Source organism: Crocodylus siamensis, chromosome 4, assembly GCF_052110815.1.
Source record: "Crocodylus siamensis isolate JL-2025a chromosome 4, ASM5211081v1, whole genome shotgun sequence".
In the NCBI taxonomy this organism is placed as follows: Eukaryota; Metazoa; Chordata; order Crocodylia; family Crocodylidae; genus Crocodylus; species Crocodylus siamensis.
The window spans coordinates 11,543,239-11,563,861 of record NC_143398.1 but is presented as its reverse complement, the minus strand read 5'-3'; the positions used below and the strand labels follow the sequence as shown (position 1 = coordinate 11,563,861).

General features: G+C 41.7%; 1 protein-coding gene across 18 annotated transcripts in view; it reads right to left on the bottom strand.

The window, feature by feature from the left end:
• Window positions 1-20,623, bottom strand: part of CELF2 (CUGBP Elav-like family member 2) — a 618,606-nt gene that overhangs the window by 56,842 nt on the left and 541,141 nt on the right. For 9 of the 18 annotated variants that reach the window (XM_090041759.1, XM_090041747.1, XM_090041762.1 and 6 more), the window contains 5 exons: window positions 11,492-11,521; window positions 9,597-9,676; window positions 5,082-5,240; window positions 3,445-3,508; window positions 623-661 (listed from right to left, as the gene is read on the bottom strand). In XM_090041759.1, coding sequence (XP_089897885.1) covers window positions 623-661; window positions 3,445-3,508; window positions 5,082-5,240; window positions 9,597-9,676; window positions 11,492-11,521 — 372 coding nt within the window. The remainder of the gene's footprint in view (window positions 1-622; window positions 662-3,444; window positions 3,509-5,081; window positions 5,241-9,596; window positions 9,677-11,491; window positions 11,522-20,623) is intronic. The other 9 variants (XM_090041752.1, XM_090041753.1, XM_090041754.1 and 6 more) reach the window with 3 other exon arrangements.

The window sequence follows — 20,623 nt, the reverse complement described above, 5'->3', positions numbered from 1 at the left end:
TGGGGATGACGTGGGAAGGTGGCTAACTTGAAGCACACCTGCCAAAACAGTTGGCTGCTACTATCCTGGACACAGTATGCATGTGTGCGGAGATTCTGCCAACATCACTCCGGCAGAGCAGAACCTAACTCCTCCTGTTAAATTCAGTGTCAAAAAGGCTAACACAGATGGGACGCTACATGAACGTTTCTTGGGTCAGAGGTCTTACAAGCTCCGATAGCGAGATCTAGAGGTGACTTTGCCAATTATCCTTTGACTTTCTTCCTTTCAGAAAAATTAGACTTCTAATGTAAATATGCAAGCCACATGCAGCTGACAATTATTCGAGATGCATTTTCATCAGATGCATAGCTATGACTCAAATGTATACTTAAAAATATTAAAAAAAAAAAAAAAAATTCTAGCTCTTGTGCTACTTAGCCCAACAAAATTCACTAAAATTCGATTCTACAGATTCTATTCCACCTTTGGAGCACAGAGGTGATTATCTTTGGTAATCTGAAGTCAGGGCAGGGTAGCACCTTAGAAACTAACTGGTTCAGAGAGGCATGAGCTTATATGAAAGCTCTCTGAATCTCTAAAGGCGCCACCCTGTCTTGCCTTCTACCTATGAAGTACTTACATGGGCTCAATAGGATTGTATTCCACTCTGCTTGAGTCCCTGAAAAACAGTTCATGCCAAAAGTGGGTGGATCATCTTCCTCACGGGGTGCACCTATACATGCAATTAATGTGGAGCAATAAACTCAGGCATAGTTTGTCCCATTCAACTACTCCCAGGCCCAGAGTCTGCACATGTCCCCAGGACTGCTGGCTGGCAGCAGGCTCGGGGCCAGTCCCAGGAAAAATCAGGGCTGGCTGGGGCACAGGAGTACTAAAGTACAGAGCTGTGCGGCAGGCAGCCCCTGCACTTCTGCACCCTGGATCACTGTCTACACACACGTTTCACTGCACGTCATTACTCCACCATAGGATAGTACTGACCCTGCCAGTACTGTCCTACAGTGGAGTTAATTAATTTACTGCACTCAAATACCCGTGTACATGTAAACAGTGATGCTTTACTGAGGAGCTAATTAGCCACCTCCACAGTAAAGTGCATGCGTAGACATACCCACTGGGGTTTTTTTTGGCTTCTTAAGGGTAACATGATGTAAGAGTAGCGAGGTAATGGCTTTTCAGGGTGCAGTAAAGTTACATTTAGGCACCTAAGTCCACTCAGACACCTAACAAAACCTGACCTGTATTTTCCATTCCTCTTTCTCTTGCAAAACTTTAATATATTGCTCTTTTATAAAAGCATACCACTGGATGCATAGTGCAGCTTGGTTAATGCTGGCCGGTGAAACTTGAAGGTTGGGAATAATTTATGACTTTCAAGGCCACGAACTTCGAGTCTTAATGATGCAATAGTATCAAGTCCTTTGCCCTTTCATGTAGAATTATTGTGGCTTGGACAGAAATTTTACATCACTAATTTGACCTTGGACATTAAGTGTAAGAGCCATAGATTTTGGGGGAAGAAAAGGTAAATGCAGAAAAAACATTAAGTGATGATAATATGAATGCAAAGCAAGGAAACTGCCTTGTTAATGTTCTCCAGGACAAACATGCAATATGTGAATTATTATCCAAAATATGGGAACATTAACAATTTGGCCATTAGGTGAGGAGGTATATTAGCCTAGTACAAAATGACATACCACTAAGAGCACAACAGACGACTTCCTTAGAACCAGTCTCAGGACCAAATGAGCCACTATGCATAATTCACATATTGGACTGAGGGCACATACTAGAATTACTTGAGAGAAATCCCTAATTTGAGCCCAAGCAAAGGAAAAAGGGAAAAGTACATCTGCAGTAACAGTGAACAAAAGACAACAGAAACCTTCTGTGCAAGTAATGCAATGGAACTATACAGAAAAAAAATTCACTGTTTTTTTCTTCAGGTTCTCAATTTTGTCGTTCTGTAGAGTTAACCAAATACGAAACCCTAAACACAACCCATGAGCTCAAAGCCAGCTCCAAAAAAATGCCAATTGAGAAAATGTTACTGAATGACTCTGCTCTGTTTATCATATTAAGATATATTTTTTGATGAAAAAATGCTAGATTGTAAGTGTAACATGATAGAAACAGCAAGCACCGCCAGCAGGTGTGAGAAAGAGAGAATAATTCAGGGATATTGTCATCTATAGGCCAATTTATATTGTCAGACGGCAGGTTCACATTAGTTTCTGATGCCACTGCAATAATGGCATAATGTAACAATTGAGCAGAGGACAGCTATGGGGTATAGCTCCATCCTGCAGTATATCTATACTTGTTAAAAGTATTTCAAGATTCATTCTACGTGAAGCCAGAAGAAGCTAAAGACTAGGATTAAAGGAGGAACAGATAGAAAGAAAATCATATTCACGAAGACTTCTGAATATTTTTGTGATGATGAAGCAAGCACAGCACAACCTTTCATTGATTCAGTGGGTTCCTGATTAACATAAACTAATGTACCAATTTGGGGGGTTTTTTTGGCTTAAAAAAAAAAAAATCAAACAAAGAAAAAAAGCTTTTTAACAGTTTCTCCCGGCAGGCGAATTGTGCATCTGTACTTGGATTTACTGCACATGCTGCCTTCTTTAGCAACATGTTAAGTTAGGGTATCAGCATGGTAGGTCACACAGTGGGGGCGACCTTTTACTAATCACTACACATCAGTTACTACTGGCACAGAGCTCATTACTAAGAAACCCTCCAACTAGCTGGCTTTCAAATACACTTACACTTTGATTTTCCTTTTTCTTGCTTTCTTTTTTCTCCCCTAGACCAAAGATTGTAGTTTTACATAAAAGCTTCTGTTGTGTAATTTTGTCAACTAGGGTTCTGAAGTCAAAAAGGCACCCAGTTAATTTGCTGCGATTATAAAAAAGAGACTGCAAACTTGCATCAAGGGTAGGTCTGTAATCTTGGGTTTCATTAAAAAGGTCAGAACATTTTTATTTGCCACCTATTATTAAAATGTTTGAGGGCTGCCATGAATTTGATTTTCCGGATAGAGAAATCTTGCTGAAAATTAAAATGTAATCCTACTGTTGCTTTATTGCCCCTTTTAGTAGACTAGGATACAGCTGCAGGGACTAAGAGCTCTCCTGCAATTTACAATTGGTTACTCGGGACAAATGGCAGGTGACTAATGCAAGACAAACTGTTTTCTCCGTCGAGGAACAGTTGGCTTAATTTCAGGTTCTGAAAGATGGAGAAAGTATTTCTATTGAGTGTGAACCATGAGCTGTCTGCTGCCAATGCATGCAGCACATTTTACAAAGAGCAACCAGGGGAAAAAAAAACCCAACCTCAACAACATGTGATCATTAGGGATGCAGAATGTAAAAGCCCTAGGAAAATGAAACATAATGGGCTAAAACAAAATGGTTTTTAACTCACCGGCCATTTGCTGAATGCCGCTGAAGGCACCCAAATTACTGGAGGAGGTTGCTTGCTGCAGAAGCTGCAAATTAATAATAATAATAATAACAACAACAACAATACCAACAACAATAGTAATAGCAACAATAATGACAATGACAACAATAATGGCATCAAAGTGACAAGTTAAGGTTAAAGCAACATTAGCTACCAAATAAATTTGCAGTACATATAGTTTCCTTTACATTCATGTGGCTCTTTTTTCTGCATATTGTCGGAAAGAACATCCCCAGAGTCAATGCTGTAAATCCATATTAATGTCTAATCTCTATTAAGAAACACAGAGACACTGGGGAAACTCAATAACATTGCTGCTTTAAAACAATTAATCAATTTACTCTTTTTAACAACCAGGTGTTAAATCTATTTAAACCAACATAGCGTGACTAATTATAACCCTCTGTAGTCTGGTAGTTACCATAACTCATCTCTGTCAATCATGGTCCATTCCTTCCTAAACCCTTTAATTCAGTTTTTCCCCCCCTTTCTCATCCTTAGCTAGGATAAATCAAGTACACAGATATTCATTAGTTCAGAGGCAGGTGCTAAGCTTATGTAAACCATCAAGACCAACAGTATTCATTTAGTATACTGTTTTTAAACTTCCGGCTAAATGAATACGTATGCAGACATAAAATTATACACTCTTTTCTTTTACACCCTCCATACATTTATACGTGCACACAATATGTACGTACACATGGGTTCCTATGTGTACATGAGCTTTAAGCATACTAAACATCTATGAACTTCCCAGTTGTCAGTATGCTACACAGTAAGACCGGTCACAAACTCCACAGCAAAAGAAAAGGCTGAGAGCCCCCAGCACTTAAAACCATACAGAAATTTCTGAGCGCAGTACAGGACTTAAGACATAGCTGGCTGTTCAGATTTCTCCATCAGAGGGCAGTCGTACCAAAGTAGCTAACTCATTTGTGCCTCCTAGCTTGGAAAGGGTCAAAGAAAACGTCATTTCAAAACGTGAGAAACTAATTGCTACCCCAAATCAAATCAACCTTCTTTAAAGCAATACGTACCCCACACAATTAATAATTACAAAAGAACATTCAATGTATAGCATTTAACTCTGAAAGTGGTAGCTATTTTCAAATCTGTTAAAAGATTAACTCAAACTGGGGCAGGGCATGAAATGATAAGTCAGAGCAGAAATAAACCGAGACGTTGTGGGTTCAGAAGGCTATTCATGAATAAGTTTGTCAAGTGCCTACTTGTGTTCTGTAAGGTACCGATTTTATTTTGAAATAGAAAAGAAGGAATGTTTAATGTATTCTAGCTATAAAAAAGCAGAATTTAATGTGCTAAAATATAATGGAAGTCTAGGGGAACAATGGATGCTGCATTTCCCAGTGTAAGTCGAATTTCAAACTTCACACTGCACGGCATAAAAATATCTTGGAACTTTCATTCTAATTTGTTGTTGCTGTTGGAAGATTTTTTTTTATAAAGCGTTGTAAATTTACAGCTACTTTACACAGTGAGACATATTCTCTGCCCTGGAGGACTTAACGTTATAATGTGAGTTTAATGACTACGCGTTTCAACTATCTTAAACCAAACACATTTCACAAACTTACAGCTAGATACTGTGGTGTGAGTCCTCCAAGGCCTGTGAGGTTCCCCCAGGTGGCAGTGTTGAGCTGTTGCATCTGTTGTGCCAACTGTTGTTGTAAACGTCTCTGCTCCTTATCCTTTTGGGTATCGGCAAACTTCACCACTATTGGCGAAGAGCAGCCCTGTGATTGGACAGATTGGGAAACAAAGACATTACGTCACACACATTGACACACTTCTCGAGCATATTTTTAGCTCTTTGAATCCATTTTGAAGTGATCGGACATTATATCTTGAACCCTTCTTATTTTTGTGTGTGTCAGACAGCAAAGATTAAGATTTCAACTTCTTTGGAAACGTGACAGTTGAAAAATTATTCGTTTCTCATCTCTTTTTATAAAACCCTTTCCCCCAGACTGTCTTGTACCTTTAACTATCTAATACCCCCAGAGACACCAGACCTTATCAATGCTCTTTAATTAAGCTTCACGGTTCACATGCCTAAAAAAATGGACTTGTCTTTCTGTTTTCTGTCTGTTTCCAAGTAATAGCCAAAGACATCAAGAGGATGTAAACAGTGACACGTGATTGAAAACAGATCTAATTCACTGTTTTTAGATGGAAACCTCTTAAGATGTTTTAATTTAAAGGACAAGGTAGAAATGTAGCAGTTCCACTTTAATTCTGGAAAATTAATTGGAAGATTTTAAGATGTGTTGAAGCCATCCATCTCTCTCAGGGATTTATACTGCATTGCTACTACGGCTGTGCCTGTATCCCGTACAAGTGAAATCCCCCATGTGCTCGCGGGCTCATTTTTCTTCTAACCCACAATGCGAGCACCATTAGAAGAGTAAAGGACCACTTGGAGCCAATGAACATAGCAGGAACTTAGCCTCAGCTCACAATGTATAATGGGGGTCTATACTTAACCTAACTCTTTCAATGGCTGCTCTAAAACCCTGTGAGCTTCTTCAGAAAAGTTCTCCATTCTCCATTTCTACAAAGAGTAGCTGTATACTTTTTCTCTGAAGATCCTCACAATAGGACAATAAGAACATTCACAACCAAGAGATAAAATGATGAAATAAGCTATAGCTATTTCATGGCAGGAAGACCTCCCATCAATACCATGCCTTCAGAATTACCATTTTAGAAAATGATCACTTGAGATTTATTATTCCACCCCCAGTCACTTGCCTGTATATTTCATTGTAAAAATGTCTTTCAATTTTTCAGAGACTAAAACGGGAGATATACCACTCTAGCAATTGAATAAAGATTATGGAGGAGTCAGCTTGGTACACAATTACCTCTCTTCAGTGATTTTTTTTATACCATTAAAACAAGCTCTTTTTTGGGGGGAAAATATGGAGGTATTTTTCCAGCATAGTTAATAAAAAAAGGACAGAGCAGATTATATTTTTTCATTGGAGGGATTGGGCTAAATGCAATGTTGGGTTACAAAACAGACATGAGACTCAAGTCTATTTCAAAGGGAATAGAAGTGAATTTGAAAAGGAAGAATATTATATGGCTGTTCTAGTACTCAGTTCAGCCACTCTGAACTCACCGCAACAGCTGACATTATATCTGTAAATGTTTAAATGTCAGTAAATTGCATAAAAAACCAATACCTCTGCAATTTAGGAATACATCGTTCATTTTTTTCATTGTCCACTCTATATTTCATCACTTCATTATTATCAAAAGAGCAAACACACTGAAGATCGAAATGACAAGTAGAAACGTGTAATGTTACATGTAGAAACATATGAGAAAAAGCTTGCTGTCGTTGCGTCACGTTTATTTTGTGATAGCTAAGTCCTGTTTCCTACTAACACAGCATGTGACTTGTTTGTGTTTAAATATAGAAATGAAGTAGAAAAGCAGAAAATTGAACAAATGATTACTGCTTTAAAAATGAGTTGCCTGAACCTGAATAGACAGTCAAATACAAAGAGCAACAGGAAAATTCATTATTTTTATGACACACTTGTTCTTCTGAACATAAGCACTCGCATCTTTTTGAGCTCTTAGCTCAGTTTGAAAATACATCTTAGGCAATGATGTGTGCCAAAGAACCCCAAAAAAATGAAATTGGAAAAAATAACTCGAGTCATTCAATTGAAACTTGATTACATAATATATAATCTTCTGTTTTAAAAGTCTTTTTTTTTTTTTGCATTAAACATGAAATCAGAGTGCCCAGGGACATTATTGTTCTGGCTGAGGGTCCAGATTTAATATTAGCTATCAAGAGTCAGCCCTTTGCCATAATAACACTGACATTAATAACTCAGATGCAAGGAATGCTTCTGAACGGTGACTTAACTGCCTTCCCTCTTTCTTTCTACCTGGACAGGGCATGCCCTCTGCATGAGCGGGGTTGGGGGATTTCCTACCTTCGTATTCTATGGCTGTCTTCTTTCTCCACCCAATTTAATGTCATTATCGCCCCTTCACAACAGGAAGTGCTTCCAGGGCACCTTTACTTCTGCTGGCCAGGTGGTATGTGCAGACTCCTTTGATACCATAAAACACTGTGCAGGAAGGGATACACTCCCCCAAAGTAGCAAGTACATCGGCTGCGCTGTAGACCTGAGCCCAACTGGCACGAAGGTTAAGTTTCGAGATCCAGCCTATTCTGAACCATCATACTAGTTGGGAGATGCTGTTTGTATCCTATGTAAGGCACAGATTCCCCAGCCTTTCAGGCTGTTGATTAGTACTTTGCTCAGAAAGTTATGCCCATAGGGCCAGTGTGAAACCCTTACTCGCTGGAGCTAGTGGATTCCCTGTTGGATATGGTGCTATTCAACATGAGCAGTATGTCAAAACGCAGCTTTGTTTGAAGGAAGGTACTATACACAGCATAAGAATGGGAGAATCTGACCTTTAGGTATTATTTTTAAAAATCCTCTGGAGGTGAGGGTGATTCAGCTGAAACTCATTACTCTAGACCAAAAATATATGAGAACACATGGAAAAATATACATAAGAACACAGCATTGTTAAAACTACTTTCCTTTTTCTTGGAGCAAAATGTAGCAAACATATACTTGGACCCAACTCACTGGGCAGTGTGTGGCCAACAAATTTAAACCAGCATTATGTCAGGGAACAACAATGGCACTTTTAAATCCATATATACAGTCAGATTGCATAGTAAAATATATTGTGCAATGTCAGCTTCCTAAGTACAGCTTTCTCTGTGGCACATTCTCAGCTAAGATTGCATATTCAGGGCCTAAAAAAATGCATTGCACTGAAAAGAAAAAACATCAATTATAAAATAATCTTAACCAAAGTTAAATGTGATGTTTGGAAAGACAATCACTTTGCAATGCCAATATCATTACTTGTAGAATACAGAAAACAGTTAGTGACACTAGCATGCAATTTTTTTTTCTCTCTCTCTCTTTTCCCTTTTGCTCATTACACAAAGCGGCTCAACGACATGACGCAATAATGATTGTTTAGTGCCCAGCATGCTTTGGGAGACTACAGCATTGCAAAGAAAAATTACTCAAGAAAAAACTGAAAGGTCCTTGTTGGAAAAGAGAAAAAAAAAAAAGAAAAAGAAACAAGTGCACATAACATCAATGCCACCTCCGAGAAAATCATCAATACACAGATACAGTATACATAATACAGTATAACATGCACTCTCAAATGATATACTAGAAGATCCAGAATAAGTAAAGGCTTAGTACTCTTGCGAGGTTGTTTTGTGCAAAATTCTGAAAGACCATGACAAAAATCACAGACTAAAAATGTTGAGGCCACCAGATAAGCTGGGACATCTTGTAACCACCCCAGTGAACTAAACTGATGATGCAGCGTGATTCTTCTTTGTCAAGTAAATTTAAAGGTTTGGGTTCTCATCATTAAAAGTCTGATGCCAGGGAGGCAGTTTTTAGAGGAATTAAAGATCGCTGCTTGTACAGAGTCCTGCCGTGGTAATGTATTGCAGCAAGCCCAACTCTTCACTATTCTCCAGCATAATTAGCATTTTTATTGGCTACATGAAGTAGGAGAAATTATATTAACTTAAAAAGAGATTCCATATGCAAAAAACCACATGCACTAGTAATTCAGTATGGCCAGGTTAAATCTCTCTTGAGTCTTCTCCCAGAGCAGTGCAAATCAAAATGTCTTAAAATTTGTATAAAAATAAAGCATTTCTTTTTTGTTTTTATAACTTAGAATTTAGTCGCCAAACACTTTTTAGGAAGGACTGAAGAGTGTTTTTTGAACTGCTAAAGAGAGACTATTTTCTTTTCTCCTGGAAGCCATTGGAAGCACTGTGCAAGTAACACTTGGGTACAACACAGAGATCTTTTTTTTTTTTTTTCTCCTTGCGTTTTCAGATCATTAAGAAAAAAATCGTGTCGCCGAGAGCGGCCCAGTGAGTTTCTTCAAATTTAAATCTGTGATTGTCATGTGTCCGATCTTCTCCAGGAGAGCATGGCTTTACCATTCGCAATCATTTGCACAAAGAAAACAAAGAAAGGGCAGATGATACAGTACTGTACCTCCATAGTCTGAGACTGATGCATGGCTTTGATTGCATTCTGTGCCATTGCCCTTGTAGAAAATGTGACAAACGCACAGCCTGTGGGAACAAGGGGACAGGGAGCAGGAAAGACAAAAAACAACAAGACAAAAGGGTTGGACGCTTGTTAAACCAACACAGTCTACGAGAACGGCCACAAGACGACACTGTTCTCAGTAGTACATAAAAATAAACAACTTCTCTAGTTTATTTATTGACAGTGCTGACTTGCTAATCTGACCACTGATGAGAGGGAAAAAAATAGGTAGTAACCGAGGAGAAAGGATTTTTGTTTTGTTTTGTTTTGCTTTGTTTTTAGCCACAGGGTTGGAAATGAGTAGGACTTTTTGCGTGTGTCAAGTTTGGATTGTATACTGTCAGTTCATTCCAGACCATGCATTAGTCATTACTCGCTCTTTCTTCTCCTTTTTAATTGTTGATTTAAAAGAAATAGCTGGGGCTCCTAGCAAAACAGGACAGAATTTAAAGACCTTGTAATGATGCGGTACATTTTTCTGGACATGGCAAGAACAGCTATACAATTAAGAATAGGGAAATGTGTGCAATATGTTTTGAAATTAAGTATCCAAGAACCCAGAGGGAAATTCAATAATAAAGGTATAACTTAAATGTTTAAAAAAATTATTTTATTTCAAATGATCTTCATGATTTTTAGCTTTGAAAGTTCTGGGTGCACGTGATGTAAGAAAACTGTGCCCAAATCTAAGGATGAGAGAGCTGTGTGTGCAAGCAATTGAGAAACCATTCCCCCCACCCCACCCCTTCTTTTAAACAGTGCCTGGGCTGTTTTTTCCCCCCTCGTCTTGACTGCTGCTCACACCAATACTGGGCACTGCATAGGTCAACCTGAGTATTTCATGGCTCACTGCCCTTTCAACTAATAAAAACACTGCCTTCTAAAATTTACATTTGATTCTTCATGCACCCCTGGGCATCTTAAAGAAAAAGACTGTGAAATTAATGCAGATTCAGGCTGATTTTGTAATAATACCATGGCACACTAAAAGCTTAGCTAAAGCAACACAGACTTATTTCACTTGTGATCTCTAATGACTTTAAAAGTGCATTGATTTTCAACTCCCTTAGCTTTGCACAGTTTGAACTTAGGTTTCAGAGAATAATTTAGTGTTCCACTCAATTTCCTCAAAACATTATTATTATTACTACTTAAAAGATTTCCAAATGAAGCAAATCTAAGCACTGAGAGGCTGAAGCATATTGTCATTTTAAACCTAATGCATGAAAGCTACGTTCTGGCATCAAAAATACAGTATCTTTGCCCCTGTGGCCAATGGGCAAAATAAACCATTTTGCAATCCAACAAGCAACAGCTTGTTTGGTTTATGTAAATCAATTTGTGAGGCATAAAACATCTTTTTTTTTCTTTTGCTCCATGTGTACCTGGTAAGATTATCAAGTCAAGACTGTATTAACATTTTAATCAAACAACAGTAAAAGAAACAATGCCTGATCATTACCCAAAAGCACTACATCTAATCATGAAAATAAAGTCAATGCATTTTTTGCATCATGCGGTAATTTTTTTTTCCTCTTAAATATAAAAGCCCTTGATACAAGGGAGCCTAATCTATTAGACATCATTGATAGATCAGCGTTGTAAAATTTAAAGTCAAAATTCTTTATGCAGACTTTTACAATGGTATGCTATTTCATATATTTTTTTTTGCAGATAACAGAACAATGGATAATGTTTTACTGTTTAGGCATACTACATATGTTGCTACTATTGTTATCCAGAAACAATTTGTTGTCAAAGCAAATAATTTAACAAACAGCTTTCTATACGGCATTCTAGACAAAATGTGTAGTAGAAGGGTAAATAAACTACAGTACCTCTGCTAGATTCCATATTGATGCTGTGCACTAAAATTAAAGAGGCCCAAATTTACCATCAGTCTCAAAGTAATCTCTCTTAAAAACATCACTCTTATTAATATTAACAGAGGAGATAGCACTATTTCTTATCTTGGGAGTTCAGTAGGGGAAGAGCACGAACTAATAGAGATATAGTAAAGAAAAGAAAAAAAAAACACATATAGAGCCCTGAATAATATTGCTTTTAAGGGTCAAAGAACCATTTCATTCACTTCCTTTACTCTTATTATCCAGGGGCATGTACCATAGTGACAATTACCAAATGGAGGTTAAGCATGCATAAGAAGCATGTAAGATGTCAACAAGAATCAATAAGACACAGTTTATGCATTTATCACAATTTCTACGCAGCAGTACTGCTGTAAGTAACTTACTGAGAGATGTTGCAATTAGCAGGTCTCAAAAGCAACGTGAAGCAGCCAGACAATAAAGCTATGTTCCTAGCCACATTATGCAGGCTCTTTCCCTCCTCCTCTCAAGCTCTTGCCATTTCTCAACCACAAAGCATAGTTGTTGGGGCTTTCTCCGTCCAATCTCATGGTCAAGCCTCGCCTCTCTTCACCCCCGACCCAAATTCATTTGAATAGCCTTTAATTGCTTAGTTCTGGAGTGAAAAGATTTTTAGACTAGTCCCGTGTAAAGTGCCATATACTGAGCTACTAGCAGAAAGGAAACTCATTGTCTATAAAACAGGAACAGATGATGAATGAATTGGAGCTCTTTGAATGTTGAGCGTTTTTAAAACGGAAAATTCTATGCAGAGGACCAGAGGCTAGGTTAGGTGTATAAATTACCCACCACTCACAGCCAATTTCCTTACTGCTAACCATTGGCCACTTGTGCACGTGAATACCTAATTTGCACAAACAGCTGTGGGAACTGTAGGTACCCAGGAATCATTTGAAACTCTGACTTTTAAAGTGATATCAGGAAGCTTCTGAGATAGCAGCACACTAAGAAAAATAAGCAAGTTCAGCACGGTTCCTGAGCTGTGTTTCAGGGTAAAATGTAAGCAGCCTGACACGTTCTGGAGTGATCTACTTTTAGAGCTGTCCGACTATGACATGTTGGGTATGGAGCAAAGAAACACTGGTGAACCCGATCTGGCCCAGAGACACTGCAACATCCCTCCGGCTCTTGCTAGAACAGTAAGACTTGGGTATTTTGAGTAAAGCAGAGGGGAACACCTTCCTTTTACACAGTGTATAATCAATCCGGAGAACCTGTGACAACAGGCAGTCATTTGGGATCCATACAGATAGCTTTTTGACCATTAATAATATCTGTAACTGGGCACGTTAAAGTAAGATTAATCAGAGCTCATGCTTCAGGGTGTAAGGTGTAGACAACAAGGATGCCTATGCCCTCTCAGCTCATCATATAAGATAGTGTATGCTTCTCTAAGATAAAGGGCACATTTCCTCTGAAGCAGCAGCTATTGGACGTTGCCAAAGGCACCACATTGACCCTCATTAACCAAGTGTCTGATCTGCCATGGTCAGTGCCATGCTCCTTAGCTTGCTGCCTCAGCAATTCTCTTTCTAGGCAAGAGCTATAGAAGAACTCAGTCTGGGGGAAAATATAGGAAGGATATGAAGACAACCGCTTTGTAGCGAAGACAGCATGGAAATTACTTCCCTTAAATCACCAGATATCTAAAAACAAAAATCAATTTGTGAATATGACCAACCCGTAATTCACCTTGCAATTATTTATCAGCTCTACTTTCAAAATGTCATGGAACACTAATAGAAATGAAAAGGGGTGAATTTCACTTATTTCTCTACGGCTGCCTTCTAACCTGATAGAACAGATAAATGATTGACTGGGGAAAGGTTTCTCAAAGTAATTTCCTCCTACAGACAGAATCTGAGGAAGGCACGTAGCCCTGCCACAAAGCAGATTTTGGAACACATCTATTACACTTGTCATGTCAATTGAAAGGATATCTAAACTTCGATGTTTTGTCTTTTCTCCAAATTGCAAGAGAATTTGAAAGAACTCGTGAATCCATTATAAATGCCTCTCCTACAAAGCGCCTCCCCGAAAACCAGGAACTGCTTTGTCAGGGTGGAAATTTCATGTTGTGCCTGTGCTGGCCTAATTTGCTTCCACTGAAGTCAAGCTTTCCGTCACTGGCCACATTGGACCCGCCCATTCCAGCAATACTAGTGAAGTGCAGCCAAAGAATATCTGCATGGCACTAATACAACTCACGAATTGTATACCAGGCAGCATGCCTTCAAACATGGCTGCAGAGGTTTGGGAATCTGGTTTCATATTTGGCACATAAAACAAACCAGCCTGTCTTCAGAGGCTAGGGACAGACATTCAAAAAGCTGGAGCCTGAATTGATTCAACCTTTGCAGGTTAGCCTAACTTGCCTAGGTTGAACCGATTTGAAACAGAACAGACGTGCAAGTACATGTCTGCAGTTGCTCAGTCCAGGAGCCAGGGGTGCTAGAGCAGGGAAGCTGTGCTGTGGGGGCATGGCTGGAGAGAGGTTTAATTTTCCCCTTGCTGTCCCACTGGCAGGGACCCCAGCGGGGTCTGCCAGGTGCTCCCCCCTTGCTGCGGCCACAACGGGGCACCATGGCCCCTGAGGCAGAGGGGGGCATGGGGGGCAGGTTAGTCTCCCCTCTACCCCACTGCCAGCCAGGTCTGCCCACTGCTGCCACTGCACTTGCTCCTTGCAGGGGAATAAGCTCCCTGCTGTACCCTCCGCCGCATGCCAGAGGGAAGGGAAATAACCCCTGTCCCTGCCCTGCTAAGGGGCCCTTTGGGCCAGCATCTGGCCATGCCCACACCCAGCCACTGCAGCAGGAGGAGGCAGGACTGTTGGTGGGGGCAGCAGACTCCGTCATAATGTTGGGGAGCGCGAGTCCCTGCTGGGGGGGGTGGGGGTGGACCCCAACGAGAAGTGGGCAGAGCTGCGGTGGGCTGTGCAGGGCAGCCTCAAGGTCCAGGGCCTGCAGTAGCTTTCCTTGCTATACAGCGTGGCCCCCCACTGGGAAGAGGCTCATGCTTGGCAAAACTGCCCCCTTGCTGTTCCAGCGGCCAGGTGGAGGCATGGCCAGATGTTATTGCCTAGACTGATCTGGCCTGTGGACGGGCTTTGCTGCGTCCCCAGTAGGTCCCTCGGTCCTGCCTGGCTGAGGCGCCCCCCACGGGCAGACAGCTGGGCCGGGTCTGCTCCTCAGTGGGACTGTCTTTCTAGGCAGCCGGGCCACAGCAGCTCCTTTGCTGCTGCCACTGGCCCAAGCCCCACAGTACAGGCAGGGACCAGCGTGCAGAGTCCTGACCCCATGCACCCTGTGCTGGCTCCACGCTTGCCTGCCCAGGCTTAGCAGTGGCAGTACGGTAGAGTAACTGCTGCTCAGCGTGGGGGAAAAAGTGGGAAGCTGCTGCGGGCTCCAGTGGTGGAAGTGGCAGCATTGGGGGGCGGGCTCCAGACCCTGGTGCTGCCACACGCAGCCTGCTGCAGTTCTGCCTGCCCTACAGCGGGGCCCCCCGCTGGGAAGGGGCTTGCACTCCCTGACATCATCATAGGGGCTGCTGTCTCCACCCAGGGCCCTGTCCCTCCCACTGCATTTTTTTTTCTTACTGGGGCAATAAACATGGAGATAGGGGTGATAAACACTGTTATCAGTCTCCCCGCTCTCTCCCCACCCCCCCGGCTTGCTTGCCTGTCAGGTTGCTGCAGACAGTATACAGAACCACAGAAGCAGGGAGGGACAGTGAAAAACTCTGCATCATCAACAGATGCATGCGCTGCATGCTCCCCCCACACTTGCCTCAGAGTGCTAGCCCAGGGCTGCAGACTGGCAACACCCCCTCCCCTTGAGCAGCAAGCAGGGAAAAGCCTATGATGGTCCAGACAGGGTGGGGGTTTACACCTCTCCCTAATCAGAGCCTCCTGCCGGGGCCTGGCCGAGCCCCCCTCATCTCAGCACTGGGAGGGACATCAGGGCTGCTCTAGCGCCCCCCAGCTTCTAGCCTGAGCCACTGCAGGCATGTGCCTTAATTTCATCAGGCCAGAGAGACTGTCTGTATGGCTGGAAACCGATTCATCCTAGCCAGGTTAGACTAACCTGCAAAGGTTGAATCAATTCAGGCTCAGGCTTTTTGAATGTCTCACCCTAGCCTGAATGTCTGTTCTGTTACAGGTTTCAACCAGTTTCTGATCACTTAAACTGTTTTATGTGTAATGTCTGTCTAGCCAGCGATGCTGAGAAGCTACAGCTCCCGGCTGAGGCAATGGCAGCTGCAAGCATTTCAGACTTCTAAAAATCCAGCCATTTTTACCTAGGTAGCTAAATATGGAATTTGGTCCCTAATGTTGAGAACGGAAGCTTAAAATAAATCTGGCCTCAAAGGACTTGAACATCAAATAAAAGATGTATCTGAACTTCAAATAAATAAACACAGGATTAGAGATTTTTAAAGGTAATTGTGGTTTAAGTACACACACACACACACACACACACACACACACACAATTAGCTTTAAAATTCTACTATTTCAGGACATAAGAAATAACAAGGATTATTTTTTTATTTGCATATTTAATTTATATAAAATATATTCTCACCCTGTCTTCCATGTTCTGAAATTGTTAATTTTTCTAAAGCTAATTTCACACATGCATGTGTGCACAGACCCACACACTTTTAAATACAAAAACAAGAATTTCAGGACGTAGAATGAATGAGGATGAGCTTTTTATTTGTGTGTTTTATTTATTATAAATATAATGCATATAAATATAAATAAATTTACATGTATTATATTTATAATAAATACAATATACACATAAGAGCTCATCCTTTCTTTTTCTATATTCTGATATTGTCAATATTTTAAATACAAATTATATATATATAAAATCAGCTTTAAAAAGAAAACAATTTCAAGACACTGAAAAGCTCAGTGTCACTCTTTTATGTCATCTCAGCCACTGAGATGCTCAGTTCTCATTAAAAATATAGGTTTGAAAATAGCCTCTGGCAAAACAAATCATAGTCTAGTGCTTGTTTTTGTAGAATCATAAGGTAGAAGAGGACTTCAAGGACTCCAGACGTCTATCCAGCTTCTCTTTGCAAAACTCCAGTTGAAAAGTTTCAATTCTACAACTTTCATTTGCAGTTTGCTCTACTGTCCTACGGTTACACTTAGGAAGGTCTTTCTGAGAGTTAATCTACTTCCAACTTGCTACTCATTTCTTCATTTCCTGCCCCAAATCTGATTACAAATACTGTATAACACTCTTTTCTTAAACCAGTCATTCTCAACCAGGGGATTGCAGCACTCTGGGATGCTGTTAGATCCTTTTAAGGATGGCACAGCATACCCCACATTTGGGCATATAACCACAAAAACATGATTCACAGAATAAACCTACAGATTTCTAATAGAAATTTATAATCTCAAAAGCATTCTGATCTGTTGTAGCCTCTCAATTCCTTGCAACAGAGGAATTGCTCTATTAGTTTTGGTGCTTTGAGTCTAACAAGGGGCTCCCTGAGCCTAAGAGGGTTGAGAACCACTGTCCTTAACTATAGTGATACAACTACTCTAACAATCAGCTGCCACATTTTCTCCTAAACGTGTCTGCCCGTCATTGATGATTGAAGTGACCCTACTTCATGGGCTTTGCACCAATGTGCACCTGCAAAGTATTTTAGGGTCTTTTAGGATGGCTGTACCAAATTGCAAACTACCAATAAAAGATTAGAGAAGTTTGGAATGGGGACAGAAAATAAAAGGTTCTGTTCATATCAATTATTTCAAGTTGACTTTACAGTGGAGTTTTCCTTTCCTAAAGACTCCTTTGTGCAGCTAGTAGTTAGGTTCATTAAAAATAATACTTGACTGAGTGGTATAGCATAATCTGTACATGGGGACAAAGTGATCAGGCAACCTTTCACCTTAACAGATGACCCAAAAAATCCCCAGGTGAAAAGAGAACACTTCTGCTACATATTGACAAGGAAATGGCAAATGGGACAGACCCTTACTGGTCCCTTGAGACTGAAGTTCCTATTTATGGGTGTCTTTACGCATGCTCTGAAGGTGGGGACACTTTAGAGTGGCTCTCAGGAGCTGCTCTAAATAAAGTGCCTGCAGTGTCTTGTGTATTCAGAGTTCCAGAGCTTCAAAACGGTGGCGCAGGTGCTTTAACCAAAGCTCATCCAGTGAGCTTTAGTTAAAGTGCCCCTGCCACCATTTTGAAGTGCAGGGACACTGAATACACAAGACACCAAGGCTACTGGAGCGTGCCAATTAGGAGTCTCAATTATTTGAGACTGCTTTGATGAATTGTAATTACAGTGCATCGGAGCAGGTGTCCTACACATCTACAGGCAGACCCTCCTACCCCACAACATGATTTAGTAGGTCTGAGAATGAGAGAAGAGTTTTGGTGAAAGATGCTGGACAGACCACTCTGGAGACTAAAGCCATTTTCATTTGTCCATATCAGACACATAGCAAGATGTGTGTTTTCCACACCACCCTACCAACATACTTTAACTTAGGCCTTCATTGATTTTCCACATCTATAGATTAGATGAGAGATGTTATTTCTTAAGACCACTGTGATGGAAAAGAAAAATATCTATGGGAGAACGTCCTCTGAAAACCATGGTCCTTTAAGTTGTCTCATATCAGACTCCCAAAGTCACTAGTGACTGGAAAATGCTGACTTCAGAATTCAAAATATACAAAACTAAAATACCCAAACATCCCCTTTCTAATGTCTTAGCATTGTTGTGGCCATCAGGAAGGCCAAGGCAGAGATGGGACTGGGACTAGCGACCAGGATCAAGGACAACAAGAAGTCCTTTTTTAAATACATAGGGGGCAAAAAGAAGGTTCCGGGTAACGTGGGGCCCCTGCAAGACATGCTAGGAAATTTGGTCATCACACCAGATGACAAAGCTAACATATTTAATGATTTCTTTGCCTCCATTTTCCTGAGCAGGGACCGGAACAGTTACCCTGCCTCTGGGCCCACCTTACACCCCAGGGGAGGTGCATCCAGGCCAAGGGTCAGTGAGGATCTTGTTGGGGAACGTCTGGAGGGGCTGGATGTATTCAGATCAGCTGGTCCAGATGATCTTCACCCCAGAGTGCTGAGGGAATTAGCGGAGGTCATTGTGGGACCCCTGGCACAGCTTTATGAGCACTTGTGGTGCTCTGGTGTGGTGACAGAGGACTGAAAAAGGGCCAGTGTGGTTCCCATCTTCAAAAAGGGGAGGAAGTAGGATGCGGGAAACTACAGGCCATTTAGTCCTACCTCGATCCTGGGGAAGCTTTTTGAGAGAATTGTTCTGGCACATATCCATGAGGGGCCAGTGGGGGAGGTTATGCTTAGGGGCAACCAACACAGGTTCATTAGAGGCAGGTCCTGTCAAACCAACGTGGTGGCCTTCTACGACCAGGTCACCAAATCCTTAGATGCAGGGGTAGCAGTGGGCGTAGTCTTCCTGGACTTTCGGAAGGCCTTCGACACTGTCTCTCACCCCGTTCTCATTAAGAAACTGGGGGACTGTGGTATCAACACCCACACAGTCAATTGGGTCGCCAACTGGCTGGAGGGCCGCACCCAGAGAGTGGTGGTGGATGGGTCATTTTCAACCTGGAGGGATGTGGGCAGTCGAGTCCCCCAGGGCTCGGTCCTCGGGCCTGCACTGTTTAACATCTTCATCAGTGACTTGGACGAGGAGGTAAAAAGCACCCTGTTCAAATTTGCTGATGACACTAAGATGTGGGGGGATGTGGGCACGCTAGAAGGGAGGAATAGGCTGCAATCAGACACAGACAGGTTATAGGGGTGGGCGAATGAGAATAGGATGGGATTCAATACCGACAAGTGCAAGGTGCTGCATCTGGGGAGAAAGAACCAGCACCATACCTACAGGCTGGGGGACTCCCTTCTCCACAGATGCATCTCACGCAGATCCAAGGAGGTGATCCTCCCCCTCTATGCGGCACTGGTCAGGCCGCAGTTGGAGTACTGCATCCAGTTCTGGGCACCGCACTTCAGGAGGGATGTGGACAGCATGGAGAGGGTCCAGAGGAGGGCCACTCGCATGATCAGGGGACAGCAGGGCAGGCCCTATGAGGAGAGGCTACGGGACCTGAACCTGTTCAGCTTCCACAAGAGAAGGCTGAGGGGAGATCTAGTGGCCTGTTACAAACTAGTCAGGGGGGATCAGCAGGCATTGGGGGAGTCCCTGTTTCCCCCAAGCACTACCAGGAGTGACCAGGAATAACGGTCAGAAGCTGGCAGAGGGGAGATTTAGGCTAGACATCAGGAGACGCGACTTCACGGTCAGGGCGGCTAGGATCTGGAACCAACTTCCAAGAGAAATGGTGCTGTATCCTACTCTGGGGGTCCTTAAGAGGAGGCTGGATGAACACCTTGCTGGGGTTGTTTGACCCCAGTCCTCTTTCCTGCCATGGCAGGGGGTCAGACTCGATGATCTGCTCAGGTCCCTTCCAACCCTACCAACTATGAAACTACTATGAAACTACTATGAAACTATAATCACTGGACCAACATGGGAGAAACGGTAGACAAGCTTTTGTTAAAATGTTCTTTCTTATGTCACTTGAGGCTGAGGGTGCTTATACACATACTTTTTCATCGCATGATCTACCACTTCAGAGCAGACTCAAATAATGCAGTAAACAGCAGCGGTGTGCTTTTGAACTAAAGCACCTCTGATTTATGGCCGATGCCATTTTCTCAGTGCTGATGCACATTTCCCGACTTATACAGTTGCAGGTGTCACAGGGCCAGGTGCTTTTCAAAGTGCCCGGCACTGTGGCACTTGCCCGAGGTGACCAGAGAAAGGGCATTTTATATTTAATTTATGCTTCCTGCCACCTCTTCCATTAATTTCTTGTTTTGACAATGAATATGATTTTCCTCCCTGCCCCCCCACCTTTTTTTTTTTTAGTTTTTTAGGTCCCTGTTCTAAGGTACATTTACTTCTTCTTACAAATTTACGTCTCCAGATCTCCAACTTTGGATATGTCAGCAATAAACAGATAAATAAAACAGTGATTTTACCATAATATTTA